General features: G+C 44.6%; 1 protein-coding gene across 2 annotated transcripts; it reads left to right on the forward strand.

Annotated features, from left to right (window-relative positions):
* The first annotated feature begins 1,720 nt into the window (after positions 1-1,720).
* On the forward strand, positions 1,721-21,899 carry lhpp (phospholysine phosphohistidine inorganic pyrophosphate phosphatase). Of its 2 annotated transcripts, XR_008333284.1 has the most exons (8): positions 1,721-1,857; positions 2,070-2,257; positions 2,943-3,096; positions 3,196-3,259; positions 3,363-3,455; positions 4,232-4,323; positions 20,857-21,019; positions 21,322-21,899. XR_008333284.1 is itself a non-coding variant. In XM_053413766.1 (7 exons), the coding sequence occupies exons 1-7, from the start codon at positions 1,727-1,729 to the stop codon at positions 21,416-21,418; spliced, it is 819 nt and encodes a 272-aa protein (XP_053269741.1). In that variant the 5' UTR covers positions 1,721-1,726; the 3' UTR covers positions 21,419-21,899. The 2 variants fall into 2 exon arrangements, 1 of the variants encoding a protein (XP_053269741.1); XM_053413766.1 differs by lacking the exon at positions 20,857-21,019.
* The last annotated feature ends 1,600 nt before the right edge of the window (positions 21,900-23,499 follow it).

A 23,499-nucleotide genomic window follows, 5' to 3' on the forward strand; every position in this document is an offset into this window, starting at 1 on the left:
TCAATGTGTATCTAAAGACAATATAAACAATTCTGGTTCTGAAGACATGAATTTTGTGGGAAAATTAAAAAAAAAAAAATATATATATATATAAAAAAAATTCTTATCATCCAAAAATGTTGCGACACCCCTGCAGTACCCCCGCGGACCCCCTAGGGGTCGCGGACCCCATGTTGAAGACCACTGGTCTAGTGCAAATATCTCATTCCTGTAATCAAATTGCAATTGTATTAGCACATCCTTGCACATGCAACCCACATGGCAAGTACAATTGCCTACAGCCCTGCACACATTTCAAATGGTTTAGCACACCATTGCAAATGGTTAGGTACAATTGCCTTCAGTTAGCCCCATTACCAATTGAATATATCTTGCTGGTCTAAACTGATTGTTGCAGAACATGTTGGCACAATTTCCTTGTGTGCATCATCACCTGCACAATAGTTCACTCCACTGTCAAAATCTTTCAGGCCGATAATACCATGAAAAACATCATGGTATATTCTGTGATATGGATCTCTTGGATCATCGGCTTTATTTCCAGGTGCAACTAGGACTTGACTAATCAAGGCGGAGTTTCACACATCCGATCACCAATCACACAGTAAGTTCAGTTAGCTGACAGGTGCTATCCAGGAGTATAAATGCTTCCATCAAATATCTAGAGCTTGACCCAGTTCAGTACAATTTATGAACATAGAAGCACCTGGCCAGAGGGCAACTGCCTGCTCGAGGAAGAGGAGGAGGAAGAAGAAGAGGAAGAGGAAGAAGAAGAGGAAGAGGAAGAGGAGCAAGGCTGCGTGGTGGTGGAGAAGGGGGAAGTGTAACGTGGGGAGGACTAATTTGTGTTGGTTTTGAATTGTCTTGCATTTTCATTAACCCCAGTTCTTATATTTCCTTTGTGTGTCTAACTGAACAGAGCTTTATTAGTAACTGAAGAGATAGAGTAAGCTTCATCGCATGACAGGGAAAATCCAGTAGTATGTTGTGCTGCAATGAAACTCTCTTCTTTTTTTTTTGGTTCATGCTGAAATACAGTGGATTCACTTGGTCTGACGTTTTCACACTACAAACCCCGCGGTGAAATGTTTTTTGAGAGAAGATTCCAGATATTGGTTTATTTTTGTCGTGCACTGGTTGCTGGTTCTACATCAAATTGCCCTTGAAGGATAATAAAGATTTTATTTTATGGACAATTGTGAGGCAGAGGGTCATATCAGCCTCACAATATGTTGGATGCATGTAAATGTTTATTTAAAGACCTCTAAATTTGTGGGGGGGAAATTGTCTTGAATATTAGAAAAAAAAAATTAACAAAATTGTCTAATCAACAAAAGATTTCGCGACCCCCCTGCAGTACCTCCGCGGACCCCCTAGGAGTCGCGGACCCCCTGTTGAAGACCTCTGATTTAAGGAAACACTGTTGAAATTCACATCACATCACTTTCCAGATCCCTTGTAATTGACTACATCAAATGACCTGTGGGTGGAATCTCATGTGTAAAGTGCCTCTGCCAGATGAAGGCAGAGGAATGCGAGTATAAAATGTAAAATATAATATAAATGAGGAAAACAGAGACATTGTTAAACGTGGTGGTGATTAAAACAAGGGTAAAAAGGTAAACACAGCGAGTCACTGTCCTCATGGGGCTGAGGGGGGGGTGTGACAGAGCACTGCCTCCCTCGGATCCATCCGACACATGCGCACTGATGCCCTCACTCCGCCATGGCTGAAACGAAGTGGCCGGGCTGCGCCGGGGGCTTGAAGGCTGTGGTGCTGGACATGTGCGGGGTCCTGTACGACAGCGAGCCGGGGAGGACCGTTGCCATCCCGGGCTCCGTTGAAGCTGTGAACAGGTGAGAGAACCAACATGGAGCAGAAGTGCAGCCGTGTGTGTGCACGGTTTCCACTGTGCTGGGAACTTATGGAATTGCATTGCTCCGGAAGCTTCTGCATGGATGTATGAACGCAGTCAACACGGGGGTCTCTCAGTATCGCTGTGTTAGGATCAGCTGGGCGCCCCCCCCCCCCCCCCCCCAATCTGACCACCTCTTCCTTCGCTTTAAAGGCTCATGTCTTCGGACCTGCAGCTGCGCTTCTGCACCAACGAGACTCAGTCCTCCAGGGACAAGTTCGTGGCCATGCTGCAGACAGCGGGCTTTGACATTTCCGTGTCCCAGATCTTCTCTCCTGCCCCCGCTGCTGTCGCTGTCCTCAACGAGAGGGGGCTCCGGCCTCACCTGCTGGTGCATGATGGTAATGATGCTCTATTATTGGTCAGAACCATAGACTGTATATGGTCAGAACGTATAAGAGAGGCTGAGACAATATCTCCATGTCATATTCCTGCATGTGATCCTGTAAGTACAATGATGTTAAGCCTAAATTAAGTTAGGTGAAGTTTCTGCACACTGGACACAGCAAACCAAATCAAAGACTTGTTTCTTTATGTTAATATAGGGTCCCTTTTTGTGGTTGGCTCAGGGGGTTTAGCGGATCATTCTCTCTAAACAGAAGGTGTAGTTCGATATCCATTGTACATGATGCAGTTTCCTTGGGCCACGGGCTGAACCCGAGGCCGTTCTCATAGAAAGTGCCACACCTACATTCACTGTAATTATGTGTGAATGGAACAAACTGTACAGTAAAGAGCTTTGAGCCGGCAATAGGACTATTTAAATATAGACTATTACAAATTCCTTGAAACATGTGTTCAAGGATAAGACTTGCAATAATATATATTTTTTGGTGATTTTTTTGTTTTTGGTGCACTCATCCCATTAAAAGACCAAAACACTAGATTGGACTCAACTTTAGCTAAAGCAGGAACATCTTATGTGCCATCACAATTCCTCATGAAATCCCTCATGAAACTTGTCCTCCTCCTTCTGCCTGGTTAAGTGTCAAAACATGAAGTGTGTGTGTGTTGATACCTTTGCAGGAGTTCTCAGCGAGTTTGACAGTGTGGACAAGACCGACCCAAACTGTGTGGTCATCGGAGACGCAGCCGAGAAATTCTCCTACCAAAACCTGAACGATGCATTCAGGGTCCTCACAGGCCTGGAGAAGCCACTGCTGTTCTCTCTGGGCCAAGGGTAAACGCATGTTTATAATATTTCCTATTCCAAATAATAATAAGCACATTGTCAACAATATAATATCGTGAGAAAATATCTGTTTCACTGTGTTCGTAGGAGGTACTACAAGGAGACAAATGGTTTGTCATTAGACGTCGGGGTTTACATGAAGGCTTTGGAGGTACAGTACAGTAGCTGCATGATGTGAATTGATAAGAATAGATGACAACATTTATGTGCATGTGAACAAAGAGTAAGTGTTGTTAACTCCTTGCTCCCTCCAGTACGCCTGTGAACTAAAGGCTGAAGTCATTGGAAAGCCATCCCCAAGGTTCTTCCAGAGTGTTCTCAATGACATGGGGCTTCAACCGCATGAGGTGCGTAGCAGCTTTGTTGTGATTCTTGCGTCTTGTTGAGTATTTTCATCTCAGCCTGAGACTCGCTCCATTCTCTGGATTTCCTTTCTTTCACTGAGACACGGATACATCTGCTTCCCTCTCCAGCAGACGGTCTTTGTTGAGTCAGTCACATAATGATCAAAATCAAGCAGTTATCATTCCTTTCATTCCTTTTACAAAAATCTTTTTTCAAATGCGAAATCTGATTCCTTTCACAGAACAAACAGCTGGATTTACAAGTTAGATTCAAAGGATTCTTTTTTATCCACATCTACATTTGATTAATCTTCACCATTTCATATATTTTTATCACTAACAGCCTCATTCATGCTTGTGTCACATTAACCACCAGGTCCTTGGAGAGGATTGCTCAGCATGTTTAACAAGAGTGCTGATGATCCGTAGTTAGGAGGCAGGAACAACAGGAAGAAATAACAACAGGCCCTTTTGGCAAAACAAAGAGAGGAATCTTTGGAATGACAGTCACGTCATTAAATGTTTGTTTTTTTTAAACATAAAGTTGCTAAACTAGTGCTGCCAGGGAAAGAGTGGATGGATCCCTACAGTTTTCACCTTTGATCTGAAGTTTATGTTAAATGGACCAAACTAAAATACAACAAAGTCTCATAGAAAATGAAAAACGTGTCCCCCTGGCTAATGTGTACAGATATGCAGATATTTATTTTTATATTACATAAGTCCATCTGCTTGAGAGGATCCACTAAATGTAATTCTAATGATCTCCCTTCCTTCAGGTGCTGATGATCGGGGACGATCTGGTGAACGACGTAGGTGGGGCGCAGAACTGTGGAATGAAAGGCATACAAGTCAGGACTGGAAAATACAGGTCAGTGAATTGTATCGTCCTTGACACAAAACCCGAACTTGACTTCTTAGTGGCCGCTGCTGGTGTCAAACTATCATTCACCCATAAGTACATGTGTCCTGCCGAAGGGTCCTGGACAAGGGTATTTACTGGAGTAACATTTAGGCCTTAAGTTACATAAAGTAAAACAGAAATCATACGTCTAAATGTTTAAACCGTTCAGTTTTTATTAAATGTTAAGCATGAAGAAATAAATTGAAAAAGATGAATTTGAAACCTTCACATATATAGGGTATGGTGTGAAGTTAGTCTGGCCACGTTAGAAGCAATTCATCAATTCATCTTTTGGTCAGTAGAGGGCACCCTTGCACTGGTGTTTTGCCTCAAAGTTTGCTCTAGAAATTCCCAGGCTTCCTGTGAGCCCCCCCCCCCCCCCCCCCCCCCCCATTCTTTACTCCTTCAGATTTGTTTATTTGATTGAGAATCCACCAGAAATAGCTTTATTCTCTCCACATGTTGAACGCTCGTCGCCCACAAGGACTGAGTCTCTCCGAAGGATTTATGGTCCCGAATCTGGAGATTACTGTGGGCGCCCTTGTTATGGTGTAATTACAAAAACATATGGTTGATTATTCTAGAAGATATATAGATGTAGTAGTTAGGGCGTGAAGAAAGTAGAAAAGCGGGCGGAATTAAGAGGGGACACTTGTATGATGCTTTGCATTACATCACACATGTGCTTTGTATTATAATGTATGTTCAAAGTCAATTCGTACTTTCATAGACTAACACTACCTCACTTTTGTGCACTTATGAATATTAGTAGAAAAGGAGGGCGAAACCCAAAACTTATTTAACCTTTTTGATTTAAAAAAAGTGCTTGGATTCTTTGCTTAATTAAAAGTAGAAATAAAATCATACCAACGAGGAAATTGTCACATTAAGTTGTAAAAATTATACTCACTTATATTCAGCAGAATAAATTATTCATAAAGAGCCTCAGGGTACGCAGTGTGGTAATGTTGTAATTGATTGCGGTCGTGACCATTAAACTGCAAACTGCTTTACTGGTTCTGCTTTGTCATTTTACATAGATTAATGCAGTGCTTTGCATCATATTTACTGACTGTATCTTACTAGCTATCGTATTGTGAGCTCAACTAACTACAATAGCACAGAAAAGAGCCCAAACCTCAACCAAGTATTTTCCCTCTCACATTTATTGGCATAATATAAATTCTCAAATGCAAAATTAAAAAATATTGAATCCTTATAATAGTTCTTGGATAAAAATAAATGCTCTGTTTTATTTTCATCCTGTAGAAGAAAGATAATTCTTTCCTCTTTCCTGACGTTGCCACCAGCTTGTTGGCTACAACCCCCCTTTAGTAGTGTGAAGAGCTGACCTGCTCCACTGCTGTGCATTGGCATGCAGGTTTTGGTCATGTGACCCGAGAACGCTGAGTAATCTGCTTGAGCATCAGTCAGCACTAATCCTGCACTAAGAGCACAGTCACTCACTGTACAACCTGTCCCCTGTCTGTTACTCTTATGTGCATGACCGGAGTATGTGGGTGTGTTGTTGCTCCGCCTTCCAGTGCTTTTGTGTGATGTGGCATGTACCTGCCTGCATGTGTGTGTCTGTGTCTGTGCGTGTGGGTTCAGAAAGCCGGCAGTGTTTCAGCAACATGTATCTGAAGTAAAAAAAAAAGCAGATTCTAAGTGGACTGAGCTGAATTCATCTGGGTTATGTGACTTCACCATCGTTTCCCAGCAGCTCAGTTCAGCTCCAGTGTTGTGACACCCTGAACAGAGTCACAGAGACTCAACTAAACACAGGACAAATCAGATTATAGGAGAACATGTGGAGGAGAGAGAGATCTGGGCCGAGGAACACATTTGAATTCAGTGTGTTATGTGAGGTGCTGTGTTAGAGCTGTGGTGGTCTAGATGTATGGACTGTGTGGGTCATGATGTTTATATGGAGAAACACGTGCATATACACATTCTACAGCGGGGTATACTTAGAGGTTTTATATAATATTGTTTTAATGACAATACAGTAAAATTACACAGGTATATCTCCGACTGAAATCAGTGTCAACTTTTGTCGAATCATGTTTGTGTGTGAGCTGCAGCAGAGGGTTTTTACAGTTGTATCATAGGAAGTCAAACAAAGTGTGTATTAAAATTAGAATTAATTTGTCAATAACTCACTGAACATAGACACCTCTTGATAATCCAGATCCTTCTGCAGACTGTACGCACTCTCTGAGAAGGAGAAGATAGACCGTGACTTGTGTTTCCGTGGGACGGCGGGTGACGGGGGAGACGTGAGATTTAGCGTTGTTTAGCCGAGCAGGCCCGGTGAACTCAGGCTTTCTGGGAGCAGCTATAAACCCTCAGTCAGATCTATGAAAACACAGCTGTTTCCAAGTCAACCAGATGCTGCGCAGGCCTCCAGTTCCCATCACGCCCGGAGAAAAGACTGCCTCAAATACCTCAGGCCCCGGTGACAAGGCCGGAAGGGGAACAGATACAAATCACTGACAAATCTAATCACATCGAATTCTTCTACAGAAAAAGAAAAAGGCTTTCCACTTGACATTCTGTTCCTGAGAAAGGACAGACCTGACATTATTTAAAGTTATTTACATCTGTGTGACACAAGTGTTCTTGTTCTGAACTCATTTCAAAAGGTAAAAAGTTGATAAATGTACCTTTTGCCTTCACTTTAACATTATCTGACTTCACTCTACAATACTGCAGGATGTCAGATTTGTGCAAATGGATGCAAGTTGTTTTAATCATGTCGGCAGATTTAATATTTTCATGCTCAATGCACCTTTCAATATGATGCACGACACATTCATGTGTGTATAATGTCATTGTGATGGTGCCTGCAGTTTAAAGTGCCCTGTAAATAACGGCTGTAAGGACTATAGGTGTTATATAGAGGTAATTTCAGTAAGGGAGTGTTCTGCTCGCAGTCAGGGTTTCCTTGTTCTGAAATAACGAGCCTAAGTTAGCACACGCTTCCCTCGGGGGAGCAGCGAACCCTTTGCTCTTTAATGTAGAACAGGTTTGCAAAGAGGGGCCTACCACCAGAAAGTGGTTGGAAATTAGACTGGAGATCTGGCTGCTGATGTAAATCAGCTGCACGGGAACAATCTGCAGACGCCGCGCTCGGCTCCCACCTCCTCTCAGCTCTTCGGTTATTATGTGTCGAGATTCAGTCACAGCATCAAAAGCTGCATATTAAAGCCTCAATACTTTAAGGCAGATCTCTGTCCAGACCAGGGTATCAGCCACCGCTGCATGTTTGAGAGTCAGCGCCAAATGCTCGCTCGTGTTCTCAGTCTGGTTTGCTCAGTCTTGAAACAGATGCAGTATATCCGGATTTATGTTGTTGATCATTCGGATAAAGCTTCGCTGTGTTTAGGAAAAGAACTTGGACTGCAGTTGGTTTTTCAGTGGAGAATCCGACACTATTGCACTGTGTGGTATTTTATGTTTTGAGCACTTTAGTGGCAGTTAACAAAACGCAGGTCTCCCGGGCAAGCTGGAGAGGGTCATCCACTAGCCAGAAGGTCTGCGGTTCAATCCCCAGCACCTCAAGTCTTTGGGCAAGACACCAACCCCAAATTGCTCCCGAGAGCTGATCCGACAGTGAATGAATGTGTGTGTGTGTGTATAGAAGTACTGTATGAATAACTGGGTGAATGCAACTAGTACTGTCTAATGCTTTGAGTGGATGATAAGACTGGAAAAGTACAAGTTAATTTACAGATCTCTTGTATTATTTCTGGCCAAAACTCCGAACAAAGAAAGACTCGGAATGACCCCTTTCACATTACGTGCATTTATTTGATCCATTTTTGATAAAACAAATGTTGATTAATGCAGCTTTAAACATACTTTTTTATTTCACTTCTCCATCTATATGTGAAATTATTACCAGTGTACGTTACTGGCATAAGCTGTCTCTCTGTCTCTCTTGCACGGTGACGTTTCTTACACAGTCATCTCCCACGGTTTGTGGCCTCGGCTGCTCCTCTGTTCTTTGTTTCTGTTCTCTTATCGTCAAGGAACTGCTTCGGCCCGGAGCTGGGTATCTTTGAAGCCTTCACAAAAGCAGGTTCACACCACGCTGTTCCTTCATGCACTATTTGTAATCCAGTTTAATTGCTGCTCCTCGCCGACAGTATTTCTTTCTGAGGCTTTTAATCCTGGCATGCGCCCGGTTTCTCTGCGTATCGGTGGTAATCAAAGGAGCTGACTTCCAGGCTTCTGATTTAACCAACACCTTCAGTACTGCTGTCTGTGATTCTGCTGTGATGAAACACAGTATTGACGTGTCGGAGGCTCACGCAGTATTGATGCATGTATTTTGAACGGGGGCCAGGGAGTTAGAGGAAGCCCTCGCTGGATTCCCGTCGGGATCTGGCTCAGCAAACGTTTTCACACAGCGGCGAGCATCTTCAGAATGGTTTACACTGGGATCCTCTCCCTGTGGCCGACGCTCCGCTGCTGATGTTGGGAAATGTTTGTTTTTTCCAAACAGGCCGAGCCAGATCAAACCTCTCCAGGGAGAATTAGCCCCTGATGATAAAAAAAAAATAACGATGAGCCACTTTTCAGAACCCGCACCCTGGTTTCTGTCTTGCAGCCGTCACACATGCAGGGACTCAACAGGAAGTCGGCTTTGCAGGGGTTCAGTGGCCATGTGATGTGGTACAGATGAGTTTTCCCTTTAGTGTTATTGTTTCTGCACTATGGGGAGGGGGGGGGGGGGCACATTTGCAGTGCAAGCTCGCACTATAAATAGAAAAACAGTTTCAGAAGGAACTCGCCAAAGGTAAAACACTTTTTCATAGCATTTCGTGCCTGATGAGCAAAAACAAAGAAAGACGGAGAAACCTTTTCATCGTGATGTTACACCCGTCAACTTTCTCACGTTCCCAAAATACCTCGAGCTTGCCTTGCAGTCACACTGGATAAACGTTAGCTGAGGTTCAAGTAGCTGTTTTATATCACGTTACATATTTATCGCGGTTTGTAAACAAGTGAAATCAGAGGCAGACGACCAGTTGACGTTTTTTTTAATTTGATCAATCGACCGCGTTTGTGGCAGAAATGGATTTTCCACAGATGTAACTATTAGGTCTCAGCCTCTTCCCCGCGGCTTTATTGACTCTTGTGTTGTTTTGCCAAACTGGATTTTTCCCTAGCGTTTTCATAGAAAGCAGTACTTGACTATATCTTTGACTTCATATTAAACTTATTGGAGACTGACATGAGCATTTTTCCCTATAGGCCACTTTATTCATAGCACTGTCACCTCACAGCAAGAAGGTTCCCGGTTGGAATCCCGGCTTGGCCTTCTGTGTGGAGCTTTTCCCCCACATTGTGCGTAATTATGCCCCCAAACAATGTGATGTGAATGTGAGTTTAGCAAATCAGAATACTAACAATAATATTTTGGCGCACTGGTAAGCACAGGGTTCCTGGTTTGAATTCCGGATATGCCGGTGCTTTTCTGTGTGGAGTTTGAATGTTCTCCCTTTTGTCTTAGTGGGTTTTCTTCAGGTACTCCGGCTTTTCCCAACAATCCCAATACTTGTAGATTGGGGGTTTTGTTAATTGGAGACCTTAAATTTACCCTAAATGTGAAGGTGTACACCCGCTTCTCGCCACATGTCAGCTGACATTGGCTCCAGGCCTCCAGCTAACCCCCCTGCTACCCTCAGAGTATTATCAGTAGAGGTGATGGATGGATAAATGGATTTTCCCTCCCTGAATAATAAGAATCTAAGAATATGTGCAAGACAATTACATAGAGCCTCATACCATCACGACAACCATACATTATACATACATACATTTTTTAAGTATTTTTCTCTAATCAGTGACTGTTGGAAATTGTCTAACTTGCACTACAAAGTAAAGTTGTTAACACACACACACACACACACACACACACACACCACTTATCAGTAAAGCTGTTATTCTAGTGGACACATGTCGTTTTGTGTATTGAATAACATCAGTTAGAACACACAGTTCTCACCAGATGGCTGGTATGCAAATATTCAAAGCTATCAGTGCAACTGCTATACTCCTATAATCAGAGTCGTCTGAGGCGAAACGCAGAACGAGTATGAAAAGCAACGTGGGTTTCCTCCCACAGTTAAATCCTGTAATGTGACCTGGTGAGTCTCTTTCTCAGACACCAGACAAGGGGTGTTGGAAGCTACAGTTCCTTTCTGACAGAGGAATGCACCCGGAGCTCTTAAAAAACGTTACGACCGACTTCCTCCTTCTCAATCTCCTGGCAACAATACACCGTAAAATAAACGTCCCCATCGGATCCAGGGCAGGTGCGGTCCAGAGGAACTGGTCACCAGTGTCCAGCGAGTGTGCCGAGCCCGTCCCTCCCTTCTTCCCAGAAGACCAGACTGGAAAGGTCACCTGTGATGAGTGGAGGGATATATCCAGGGCAGATTTCCTCTGGTGCCTGCTATGAAGTTGTGAATAGAGTGAAGGACTTGCTCATTAGCAAAGCATGAGGTCCTACAGATCATGAGCAATCAAAAATGAAAAGGATTTTTAAAAAGCCTTGAAGTGTTCTGTTGAATGCCTGTTGCTCTGTTGCCTGATCCATGATGGGTTTACACCTGGACTAAGTGATGGTTTTCAAAAGTTCTTTCGTGCAAACAAAAGGAAACGAGTCGCACTTCAGAGCTGTTCATTTTTATCACTGTCATAAACTTGCACTGCCTGCCTAGTTGCTCGGTTCTGTGTCGCCAGGTCCACCATTACTGTGGCGCCTCACGTCATCGCCCCAGCCCTACGATGCTAACGACCTGGGAGGTGGCTGCGGTATCAATGAAATAAGCCATCGACGATTGTTGGAAGGGACGTTTCTGTGACTTTCATTTGAGTTTAATTTAAAATAAATGGTTTTTGGTAAATGGTTTTGTATTTATAAAGCGCTTTTCTAGTCTTGATGACCACTCAAAGCGCTTTACAGTACAGTTTTACATGCACCCATTCACACACACATTCATACAGTGCATCTATTTGCAGCACTTTGATATTCTATGGGGGGGCCATTCAGGGTTCAGCATCTTGCCCAAGGACACTTCGGCATGCAGATGGGTCAGACTGGGGATCGAACTGCCGACCTTCAGGTTGGAGGACGACCACTCTACCCCTCAGCCACAGCCGCCCTACCCCTATAAGCACTACCCCTTTACGTAAACAGTGAGAACAGGCAAATCAGCAGAGGTAGAGGTGTAGACAAGGCCCTGCTGTGATGGACCACCATAGAACGACTCTTGGAAAAGATCTGATTTCCAAAACGATTCTCTTACAGATATTCTGCCTTTAAATCATTTAACACATGCTGCTAAAATTCATAATTTATTACTAGTTATTACTTTAATTTATTCTAGTTTCTGCTTTTTTTTCTTATCTTGTTTGCAGCATGTCATTCGTCTGTTTTCTTGGTGCAAAAGCAAGTGCAACAGTTCTCCACAGTGAATAAATATACAGGCTGAACGACAGACAGAATGAAAGGCCTCAGTTCGAACGTTTCACTGCATCATTGTGTGTGTCTGCAGTAAGGTGATGCCCTCCTGCGTGGACCTCACCGACCTATCAGATCTCAGTTCTCGTGAACCACACAGACATTAGACTGAAGTGTGTTGGATTTACAGCCGCACAGATCTGTGACACCGGACCCTGACGTGTATTCTGTGCACCTCTGTGGTGGTGGCACCTTTTATCTCCTTTATGAGCCCGGCGCTGCCCTGGGACAGCTCTCAGGTACATACTGTATTTCAGCCTCGTTTATCTTTCAGTCGCTCGCTGGTGTCCTATAGCCTGAGCGGCTGGGATAATGTACAGGGTTTCAGGTGTGCCCCCGTCAGACAGGGAGTGATCGTCTGGAACGCATGTGACATACTGTGTTACGAGGCATTGTTAGTATGTGTGTCGCCCAGACGGTTATGAAATCTCTCTCACGCCGGAGTATGCTTTTAGTTTCCATTTTTGGATTTTATAGAGCTGGATGCGACGTGCCAAAGCAGGTTAATGCTTGAGTTGCATTTCCTCTGCCTGGCTGCTCTGTCTTGACCTTTTGTCAAGTGTTATAAGAGTGTGAGCATTTTATAGTGTCTAGGAGAACAGCACAGTCCCACACCCTGTCCTGTCCTGTCCTGTCCTGCTAACCACTGTTCTCACATCAGTGTTTGTCAGTGTGGGAAGGAAATGAAGTTATCTCATTTCTCTGCTGAGGCTCTTGGGCTGTGAACTTAAAAGCTTGTCAGCTCGACAGCTGCAGAATTACTCAACGTGTCCTTGAGGTCCGTTTGCCTTCCGTGCCTTCACAGACACCATTTACACCGATCCAGTGAATCATACTGTGTGCACAAGTTGACCTTTGAACTGAGGCAGGATCCACAGGGACCAACTGTTGTGCTCAAATCCCACTGGTTCCTCAGAGGCGCTGAAATCCAGAGCAGAGTGACCTGTTGGGTTTTGTTTGTTCTGAGGCAAAGAGGCAGATTGAGTAAACTGTGTTTAGTTTGTTACTGTCCCCCAAGGTGACACTGTGGGTTTGAAGCAAAAGAGAAGAAATAGATATTATATATCATCTTTAGTTTCTATAGGAGATCCATGTTCTGACTTGGTTTAACAAAAATGTGAATCAGCAATCAAACAAAGTGTGTATAATGACAAATTGAGGGACACAAAAGGCCTATACATGATAATAAATCTGTACCTGGACATAGAGGGAATATAAAGATGGACGACATGTCTCCACTTCCTCCCACTCCTCTAGAAATGAGGCTAAAACACCCCTGATAAGAACGCTGCCATCTTGTGCATTTGGAGCCAGATTCTGTGTTGGATCAGCATCTCCTTCGTGAGCCCTAGGGCTTTCCCATGATATTTAAATGGTACAATAGGAAAATACATGTTACGTAAGGTTTCCATTTCCACTGATGGATTTCCCCGTCTTTAACAGATAACACATGAGCGTTTTGTTGGTTGGATATCTTTCCGGGCTGCACACTCCCACCTCATGCAGCCGCGTCCAGGGGCCAGTGGGTTGTTTAACCTCTATTGTTCTGCCTTTGGTTTGCAGCAATTAACGTTTTCACAAATGACTAAAAAGTTTAATCACATATGAGTTTTAAAAAGGAAATTTCCCTGACACGTTGTCAAGGGCAGCATTTTACCACAATAACAACAACAGTCAATCTAATTAACTTTGTATCTAATCTATGTTTTCATCCTTTTCCCCTGGATTGGAGTCGGCAGCTTTGCAGGAAATGTAAACACAATCAATCCTTGGAAGCAGTCCCTCGTCCAGCCGGGACTCTGTTGTTGGCGTGAGACCCAAAACTGCTTTGCCTCTTTTTTTTTTTTTACTCCTTGGTCTTTTTTCCTAAAGTTTACATTCATACTTCTGAGCTATTAATAGAATATTCCACAGTAATGCGTGTTTTGAGGCTCGCTCGGTTGCTCTCGATCCCACGGGACAGCAGCTGTGACCAACCTGGATTTATAACAGTTTAGGTGGCGTCCGATGGTGACCACGACTCAAGGCAAACAAATCTAGAAAACATCTCAAACTGCAACCGCAGGATCAGCGACTGCATCATTGCTTTGTTTCTGGTTATGTTTACGTGTTAAACTACTTTATGAACAAAGGGAAATTCAAGTTTAATGAGAAGCGGCCTGAGTATGACGTGTCCCCTTTGTGGTTAAAGCCAATGCATGGAAGTGCTGATGAGGCAAACTGTGCTGTGTGTCAAAAGTCTTTCAAACTGTCTGACCGACATATTTGCATTTACTTGGAACAAGGATATTTGAAATTTCCTGGGTATTTTCATAACAAGTTAACACATTTTCAGTGGAATTTATTACCTCAGCTATTTGTTACCTATATGCAGCTATGTACTAATACCATGTTTTTGTCACTCAAACAGTTTACAGTTAATATTCACGGCAAAAGTACTTAAGCAAACATAATTACATTTGAAGATAAACCTATTGAGTGTTTACTTTGAATTCAACTGGGAATTTGAGACTCCACCCACACTATTGCCATTTATTATAACTGCTGTGATCCAAAGTGGTTCATTTATTATGGAGCTAATTAAATCTCCCTTTAATCCCTCTGCATTCAGTCACCGAGTATTTGCTACTCGAAGCTAAGGTTTTCAGTGAAGGACGCCATTAACCTGTGCCCTTTCCATATCAACAGATACAGGGTGATTTATAGGTCACAATGATCAGTGACCTACTCGTGTGCAAAACCCTGTAAAGCTAAAATTGATGGGAAAACGATAAAGTGAGATTCACCCCCACTTCCCTCTCATTCAAGCTGTGTTGTGAACCCTCTGTTTGGATCAGATAGAGGTGAGATAATAGCGCCACACAGACTGAGTGCAGATCCTACAGGGATAAGGCCCGAGCTGCACAAAGAGGTTAAAGAGTTTGATGAGACTCCACTGGGTGCCCGAGCCCCGGCCCGCCATCCCTCACCACCCCGGGGTGACAGCTTCCCCTGCCCGCGGGCTCCTCTAAAGCCCGCCGTGCGTTTATAAGTCAATGAGATATTAATAATTAACCGGAGCTTTTTTCACAGCGAGTCTATACTCCCACAGCGAGACAAAGGAGCCGGTCGGGCCTCGACCACTGAGCCCCTCAACGCTTCTCCTCCACCCATGAGAGAGCGAAGGGAGAAAGAAAGAAAGAAAGGAAAGGAGCGAGAGTGGGAGAGAATCGTGAGAGCTTAAGCCCACAGATGGCCGGCTGAAACATAGCACTGCCTCTTAAATACATGAACACAGGCCCTTGACCGCTTCAATGGGGATCCAATCCGTCTTGCAATTACCAATAGACAGGCTGCTTGGCTGGGGTGACTTGGGGCATTGCCTGGTTTCTCCTGGAGCCATTTTTCTACCAAACTGTTTGAGTGGAGCTGCACATGTGAGAAGCAGGTGAGGCGAAAAACGCTCACTAATGTATAGAGATGTAGAGATATACACTCGTAAGTGAATGCTCAGCAAGCCACCGGCGGCACAGCTATTAATAACATGCAGAGGAAAAGAGTCTGTTTAGATCTAGGCCACATGGAGCTCCACATATTGAGCACAACAACTTTTATAAGGATGTGGTCAGAGAAATAGGAGCCATTCTTCTAAGTCAAAGCTCTGTGAGGACTTTTTAATAGTGAAATATTAACTTTTAATTTATGACTAAGGGAGGATGTTGAATCTTAGCTTAGCACGAGAAAGGAGAACTCTGCTGAAAGTTCACCAAGTATTAGTTACTAAGTTACTATGTTAAGCTTAAAATTCAATTAACATTGCAGCAGAAGCAGAGATAATATCGTTTTATATCCCATGTGTTCTTCCTCATCAAAATCTGTATTGTCAAATTGTCATCATCACACCCCTGTAGTAGATTTAACAGTTTAGGTAATCAAATAATAGGTGGAAATAGAAAGGCAATAGAAAGTCAGCCATAGATAATGACTTAATAGTTGAAATAGACTGCTGAATTACATAAGTAGGGAGCCAAAAGTTATAAATTGTCTATAAAGGTAAATAGTTAATGGTTGAAATGTTTGGCTTAAAGTACTAAAGAGCTCAAACTAATGAATTAACAGTTGTGAAGCTTAAAGCTATGAATAGACTTGAAGTAATTAGCTGAAAGTAACGGATGAACCGTAGAAACTTCCACGTCTTTAACGCCAAACAGTTTGTGTGGACACAATGAACAAAGCAGCCCAGACAGTCCCATTGTGAGACAAATACTGTAACAATATCCACAGTCAGTAGCGTGAAATAACATCCAGTGTACTCAGAACATGTTTGGAACATGATGATGGGCCACTTGAGATTATTGTTTTTTTCTTCAAGGCTGAGAAGAAGAAATGGGAGCCACTGGCCCTGGAGGGTGTTTCCAGAGTCTGGTAATATGGAAATGAACAGAAGCCAATGATGCATGACACTAATCTTGTACAACACCACAGGCAGTTGACAGTGTGAGCTGTGCTGTTTAGCTGCAAACACACCGGTGCTGTACTTTTAAAGTCTGAGGGACAGAATGTGAACGTGTGTCGTGTACGTCCTGTTCTCTCGGCCTCGCGTGTGCATGTGGTCGGGGAAGACAGAAAGTTTCCAGTGTGGTTTTGACGGTTCAGGATTCTCTCGTTCTGTCTCTCACACATACGCAGACATCCTCACAGACGGGAGAGCAACAGGGTGGAAACGCATCAAGTGACCCCTTCACGCTGCGTTCAGGGAATCCCCTTTGAGTCGGGCACCGAGTCGTCCGTGTAAAGTGTGAAAAACCGTGCGGCAGCTGTTTGCTGAGCATGACTCATCAGCCTTTTGTACAGCAAAGCGATAACGGCCACAGAAAAAGGATGTGAAGGCTGCAGCGTAGCATCTGCCGCTGCTGTTGCCATAACACACACACACACACACACACACATGTAACATGGTGGTTTCCCCCAGTTCGTTTTTTTCTTTTTTTCACCAGAGGCTGCAGCTGTGTTGCATCAAGCGTGTTGTGCGTCTCTCAGGTGGATTCAAACACAAAAAGGGAGTAAAAGTGAAGTTGAAGTGGACGATAATGATGATGAGGATGATGATGATAAAACCAGGCTGGAACATCTCTCCTTCTTCCTGTCCACCATCAATCCCCCCCCTCCTCCCATGACCTTTAGCGTCAGTCGAGCTGCGTTCACCCTTTCGCCCTCGAAGCCAAAAGACTCCACCACCGAGCACACGCAGTGAACGCACCTCCACCGATGTGGGGAGGAAGCTTTGTCTTGTGTTGGTATCTCATGTCGCCCACAAGGCTCGGCGGAACATAAAGGCCTCAGTGACAGTCGGGGCCGTGTTCTCCTTCGGGGGGGGGGGGGGGGGGGTGCATGGCTGCATCGTCTGCTTCAGTTTGAGACGAGGCAGTGTTTTGGCTCCACCACAGCGCTGGTATGAAAAACTCACTTCGACACAATGAGCGTCTTTCCGTCTCTCCCTGGCAGGGGGACGCTTCCTCGCAGCGTTGTTGCAGCTCTCATAAATGTCACTACCCTCTGTTAAACCAGGCGGCTGCACTCATTACAAAGAGGCTTATTTGTTTGGGTTTTTTTTACAAAGGAAGGTTTAGGAGGTGAGATTTATGCCTGCTTGCATTTTATCAGTGTCCCTATCCTCCCTGGTTCCCTTCCACACCTCATCCCTGTTCTGTTTTTGATGCAGTTTGTCTGCTCTGCATTTACCATAGAGACTTTCAGCATATTTTTCATTTACATATAACTTACTTCTGCTTTATACCAGAGCACCTGCAAGTTAGGCACAGATGATTTGTCCTCTTTAGAGCTGTGACTGCTTTTAGTGTGACAGTTTTTGTGAAAAATATCTATTGGCAGAAATTGAATCAACAATAATTTATGTGTGTTTCATCTAAATTGTACGAATTGTTGTTTTCTTTAAACTAGAATGGAGCCTTTATACTTAATTACTTTATATCTTCATCGGGAGCAGGTCCTCTCTATGGAGGCTGCCATGTTTTTTCTACAGTAGTCCAGACTGGACAACCAAACTACTTTTGAGTTTTTATGACAACTGAAGGCTGCCACAGGTTCTCTTTCATGTTTGGTTGGGGAAGGTGAGGCTAGGGGTGTTCAGCTGCAACAAGCAACTTCACCACTAGATGGCACTAAATTCTACATCTGGAACCTTTAAAATCAATCTTGGAATCCATCGGCAATCATCTGACCACAAATAAGCTTCTAGGGACGATGGTCAATATTTTGGGGTTTCCGGTTTAGACCGGCAGTGAAACCTTTTGTTGGTGTTTCAGGTCAAGACAACATTTTGGCTAATCTGAATATGAATGCTGAATGCTAAATTAAAAAGCTTATAGCCGATGCATTTCGTTGAACATGTCCCACCTGCGGTCAACCATAGTCTTCTAAAACGTGATTGGTCAAATGAGAAACAGAACCCAGAAGACTTCCAGCCCCCAAATCTTATCTAATCTTATGCAGAATCTGTTCGTAGAATTTCTTTAAAATTGACTCTGATTCTCAGTATCTTGTCTACAGTGTCAACAACAGGATTTCGGAGATATTTCAAAGCTTCATAGTTTCCTAAAAGCAAATATTTCTCTGTGTTGAAATCCAGCTGCTGGGAAACAGCCAGGTTTCCCCCAAAAAAACCGCTCGGCCCGTCTGCTCTGTCGCCGAATACAAACCTTAAAACCTTGTTCTGAGCTTCACATGTTGTTGGCTCCGGCTGAACTTGTCATCTCTGCCTCATTTGCTGCTGCCTCCCTGTGTCGAGGAAAGAGGCGAACCCTGCAGAGGTGAGGGGGGTGTAAAAGGAAATCAGGTGTACCCGACAGTTTCGCTTCCTTCTGCGTGCACGTGTTTCTATGTTTATTTACTAATGTGTTAAGCATTAACTGATGAGATGGCTGTCCTGCCTTTCACCCTGCGGTCAGCTACCGTGACGAAGAACTGAATATATCTGAGCAGAACAAACAGAGACACTGCCCTCGTATCCTCCTTTCCAACAACCTCCTTTCCCTCTCTTTTCGATATTTTTTTCCTTCTTTTCTGCAGAGCTCACATTCACACACAAGTGAACTCCCTGTATGAGTCCTTCGTGTCCACTTTCAAGTCATGGAGCCGTGTCTGTCTGAAAATGTATCCCCATGTTTTATTACTCCAAATATCATGTTGAGTATCTCTCCATGTGATATCCTAGAATCTTATATTGCCTGAGCAGTACATACATGATATCCATGTTCTCCTGACCAGCTCCTACACCTGTTAAATCCACTGTCATGTCAAAGCTGTTTAGGGAGGATTAGTGAATGTACCTGTTTGTGAATCTCATTTCAAATATGTCTTTCCTAACTTTGAAATTTGGGAACTCACTGTTCCACTCTTCATCTTTGGAATCCTGATCTTCAAATACAAACATCTGTTTCTGTTGTTGTTTCCCCACTGTCAACCCAAACCTTGGGAGCATTTACCAACTTACTGGGGAAGTTTTAGAGTTGTTCAACACGGCTGCAGTGATGTCTAAGGCTGTATGGAGTCCGCTAGGCCCTGGGAACAAACCTACTCCTCCACGTGTGTTGATATATCATTGACCCGAAGGACAAGACCACGAGCTGCAGATTACCTCATCAGTAACGAGAGCCACATTGTGCTGAATTTTGCATGGTCACATTGACCTGGTAACTCGTACATTATTCATTGCAATGCGAGGAAAGCAGCAAAATGAATACACACGCATGCATGCATATCTAAAGGGCAGGAGGCTGGGGCAGATTTCAAGGAGCATCAGGTTGGAGGGAGGCTGTGCTCTGCGCTGTTTGAAACATAAGAACCATGTGACTAAGTGGCGTGTGTGTGTGTGTGTGTGTGTGTGTGTGTGTTTGTGTGTGTGTGTGCATGTGTGTGTTAATGTGTGTGTGAACTCAATCAGTCCTCGGGCAGAAAAGGGTGCAGGAGTAATCCAGCACAGGAGACATAACACCTCGACCATTAGTGGAGCAGCTCACGTAACCCAAGCACTGGTGGCTGACAGACATGCGTAAACATATGGCACTGCTTCCCTGTATTCAGTGCGGCCTCAGTATTCAACACCTCTCCTCACCCCCCCCCCCCCTCCCCACAGGCCTCTTCTTTCTGTCGCTACACTTGGACCGCTCACAAATATTTGGCATGGTCCTCCGCGAGCTCTCAGAGGGCAGGATTAATGGCGGTGTGTGCCGCACACCCCGGGCCAGACAAAGCCTCCCCATCTGGAGCTCCCAACCCGTGACTGGGGGAACAGAGGCAGCACACAGAGCCCGGTCGAGGCGGCCCGCGGAGGGCGGATCTATAGGCACCGCTTCATACACGAGCAGGACAGGAGTCCCGAGCAGCCCTGCGCATGAATGAAGGGGGCGTTTCCGTCTTTAATGTAATGGGGGGGGGGGGGGGAAAGGGTCCTGCACGTTGACCCGATCCTGGTGCCACGTCAAACGGATCACATTTCCCCGACTAGCTGATTAAACAGCCATATCTGTATCCATCACTGGGCCCGGAGCCAAACTATGGCAAGAGCGAGGCAGCACGGCCCCACACCTCCTCAGCTTTGTTTATGTGTTTTTAAATATGTGTAGATACATATCTGTAAAGATCAAGCCGTCTCATAACCCATTCTAATGAACAAACCTAATATGAGGACACATTATCTTTTAAAAAGGCCATATCTGCTTGCTAACCTTTGTCAGATGAATCAGTGAAAATAGTTATTTTTCCACTTTCTCGATACATTTGAATATTTTTTTCATTCATTTCCATAGAGCCTCGCTGCTAGCATGGCTAAAAAGAAAGGATAATATGTTACTCATCTCACAATCGGGTCCTAAGGGACCAAATTATTATCTTGCTTCTATTTTTAGAATCTGGTATTTTGGGGAATTAGTTGGCAGTCAAATCTATTCATTTGCCCACAACAGAAAGTCGGGGACGCGGTGTGATCGCCGGTGACGGAGACAGAGAGAACAAGCACCACCCTGGAGGGGCTTTCGGCAGCTCAGCTCCACCGACACCTTGAAGTGCGGAGATAAGCAGCACAGCAAAGAACCCACACGGAGAAGTTCAACTTGCTGTTGATCATAAGTGAGCTCTTATGATAATGCTGAGAGTACACAGACCCCATTTATCACCAGAGCTTCCCCCCTTAAGCTGAAGCCGTGGAGTAATTGTGTTTGCCTCTGTGTAAACTCTGCCTTTCCTGAATCTTCTTAGACCATCACGTGCTGCTCTTTCCCAGTTTATACAGTCGGTGTTGTTAATGTGGCCGATAGCATCTGACTGCTGGCCCCTCTCGTTTACGACCCTTGTGTGGGGACTTGTTTGTTCCTGTGTCTCCCAGCGTTGCGTGTCTTTAAGTTCGGTCTTTTTGCTTCTCCCCCCCTCAGGCCCAGCGATGAGAAGCACCTGACGGTGACGGCCGACGGCACCGTGGACAACCTGAGCCAGGCTGTGGACATGATCCTCAGTCAGAGGGGAGGCTGAGCGCGAGGCAACAGATACCAGAGGCTCTGCACTCACTGTGAGGCCTCCGGGATACAGGCTCGTGCACTGTAGCATATTCATGTAGCTCTAACTTGATACTACTGTCCAAACACTGTAACCAACTGTAATGTGAAATATGGAAAACACCCGCCCAGCTGCTGCTACACGTCGTGTTTCTAGATTAAAGTTTGCAGAAGTGTAACCCAGGTCTGTGCCGTGCATTTGTCAGTGTAGCGCTGGCACAGATAAGATACCACAGCTTGACATGGATCGGCTGTAACCAGCTGCTGACTGACGGTTAGAGGGGAAAGTTTCACTTTGTGTTCAGACGCTGATGTTACAGAGTCACTGTACATGGAGTCAACAAATTAAAGCAGTATTTCGGGCTCTGTAAAGAGTTGCACATTATAGCTGAGGAGCGGGGGAGTTGTCAGTTACGTTTGATTTGGTAATTTTTAATAAAGTTATTTTACTACCAGTCTACCAGCTGAAATCATTCATCTTTCCTGAGTTTGCCGGTTTTTCTCGGCCATTGTTGCATAACTATGTTTTTATTTCTTTAAGACTCAAACTCTTGAAGCTCTGGGTGAAACTTATCCCGGGCTCTGGTTTAAACTGGACTCACATCGGAGCAGATTTGCTTTTGAAAAGAAAAACAAGTCGCTGAAAATGGGAAGTGAGCTGATCTGAGAGATGATAAATGCAGAACTCTTCCGAGTGTGATGGATGACGCCGGTGCTCGGGCTCGTGTTTCTCCCTCTGTAAACAAACTGAAACAAGCGCTCCATCATCAGAGCAGAGAATCGCACATCTACCGAGCGCTCTGTCGGGGGACGTCCCGCTGCAGTCACGTCGTTAATTCCCGCTCATTAGACACCGGGACCCGCACTCACTCCAGTGTCTGATAAAATGACGTGGGTAAAAGAAGAAAGAGAAAAAAAAAAGAATTGGTTTTGGGACTTGTGTGTGTGCCAGCTGGATCGTGGAGGCCTCTGGAAGTGGGGCGTAAAAACAAACGATTCTCCGACGCTGCCCCCGAGGTTTCAGTGTACCAAATAGATTCATCAAGAACAAAAGCCCATTGCCAAGTGATTCATCGAGGTCTTTCTGGTTCACTTCACCATTAGCTGACACAAGCTTGAATGTTATTGGGCAATTAAAGGTAATGAAATGCTATGAAGTATTATGAAACGAGCGGCGGCAGCACTGCTCCTATTTCAGATTTGGAAATGCATTTTAATACACACGGGGAAAACGCGAGCACCTGGCAACCGGTTTTTCTAACAGCTCACACTTTGCGTTGCTGCCCATCGGCCTTTAGCGAAGCCATGACACACGTATTTTTACGACTCTCGGGTGAATTCACTTGGCTTTCCCTCTCTGTTGGTTTTTTCCCTCCTCCGGTTCATTTAAGTGCAGCCGCTCTGGAGGACCTAGGCCACACTTTTCAACACCTCCACTCGGGGCTGGGCTCGTCATCGGCAAACACACTCACACACACACACACCCACACACACACACCCACATGCCTTCAGAGGAAGCCGGGTGTCAACCACACCTCTCAGGCCAGGGCCCGAGGTCATCCGCCCTTTTTCCTCACAAGTTACAAATTAGCAGCAGTTTGCCTCTGTGATCAGTAAACACTGATATGTTCCTCCCGCAGGGCAGCACATTGATTCTTCCCCTTGTGACCGCGGCTGCACAGCAAGATTACCTTTCACATAATAGAGATGACCTCTTTTTTCAGGAGACGTGTCTGGGCACGTATGACCTCACCGCTGCTGGGGATCCTATCGACAGACTTAATACACTGTTCGATCGACTGACTGACTGACTGCAGCTGTTGTTGTTGCTCACTCTCCAGTTGCGGCCCTTTTGGAACCTTTGCATCCAAACGTACAGCGGAGTGTCCCGATGTGTAACGTGGCCGCAGTTAACCTCGGTGTTGACATGCATCAAGTGTGCTCGCTCAGGCAAACACAGTCAGTCTGAGGAGATTAGCCGCTCTAATCACTTCAGGCAGCTCAGTCAACAGGAACAACTTGCAGGGGAGAATTTGAATGGCTGCTTTAAGTCATTTA

Source organism: Pleuronectes platessa, chromosome 21 (genome assembly GCF_947347685.1).
Source record: "Pleuronectes platessa chromosome 21, fPlePla1.1, whole genome shotgun sequence".
NCBI classification, from domain to species: domain Eukaryota; kingdom Metazoa; phylum Chordata; class Actinopteri; order Pleuronectiformes; family Pleuronectidae; genus Pleuronectes; species Pleuronectes platessa.

What these genes read in the sequence shown, in the direction of transcription:
- lhpp (XM_053413766.1), top strand. Translation starts at nt 1,727, where the DNA reads ATGGCTGAAACGAAGTGGCCGGGCTGCGCCGGGGGCTTGAAGGCTGTG. An exon ending in TGGGGCTTCAACCGCATGAG is followed by an intron (nt 3,456 to 4,231) that starts GTGCGTAGCAGC and finishes CCCTTCCTTCAG; the next exon opens with GTGCTGATGATCGGGGACGA. An exon ending in GTCAGGACTGGAAAATACAG is followed by an intron (nt 4,324 to 21,321) that starts GTCAGTGAATTG and finishes TCCCCCCCTCAG; the next exon opens with GCCCAGCGATGAGAAGCACC.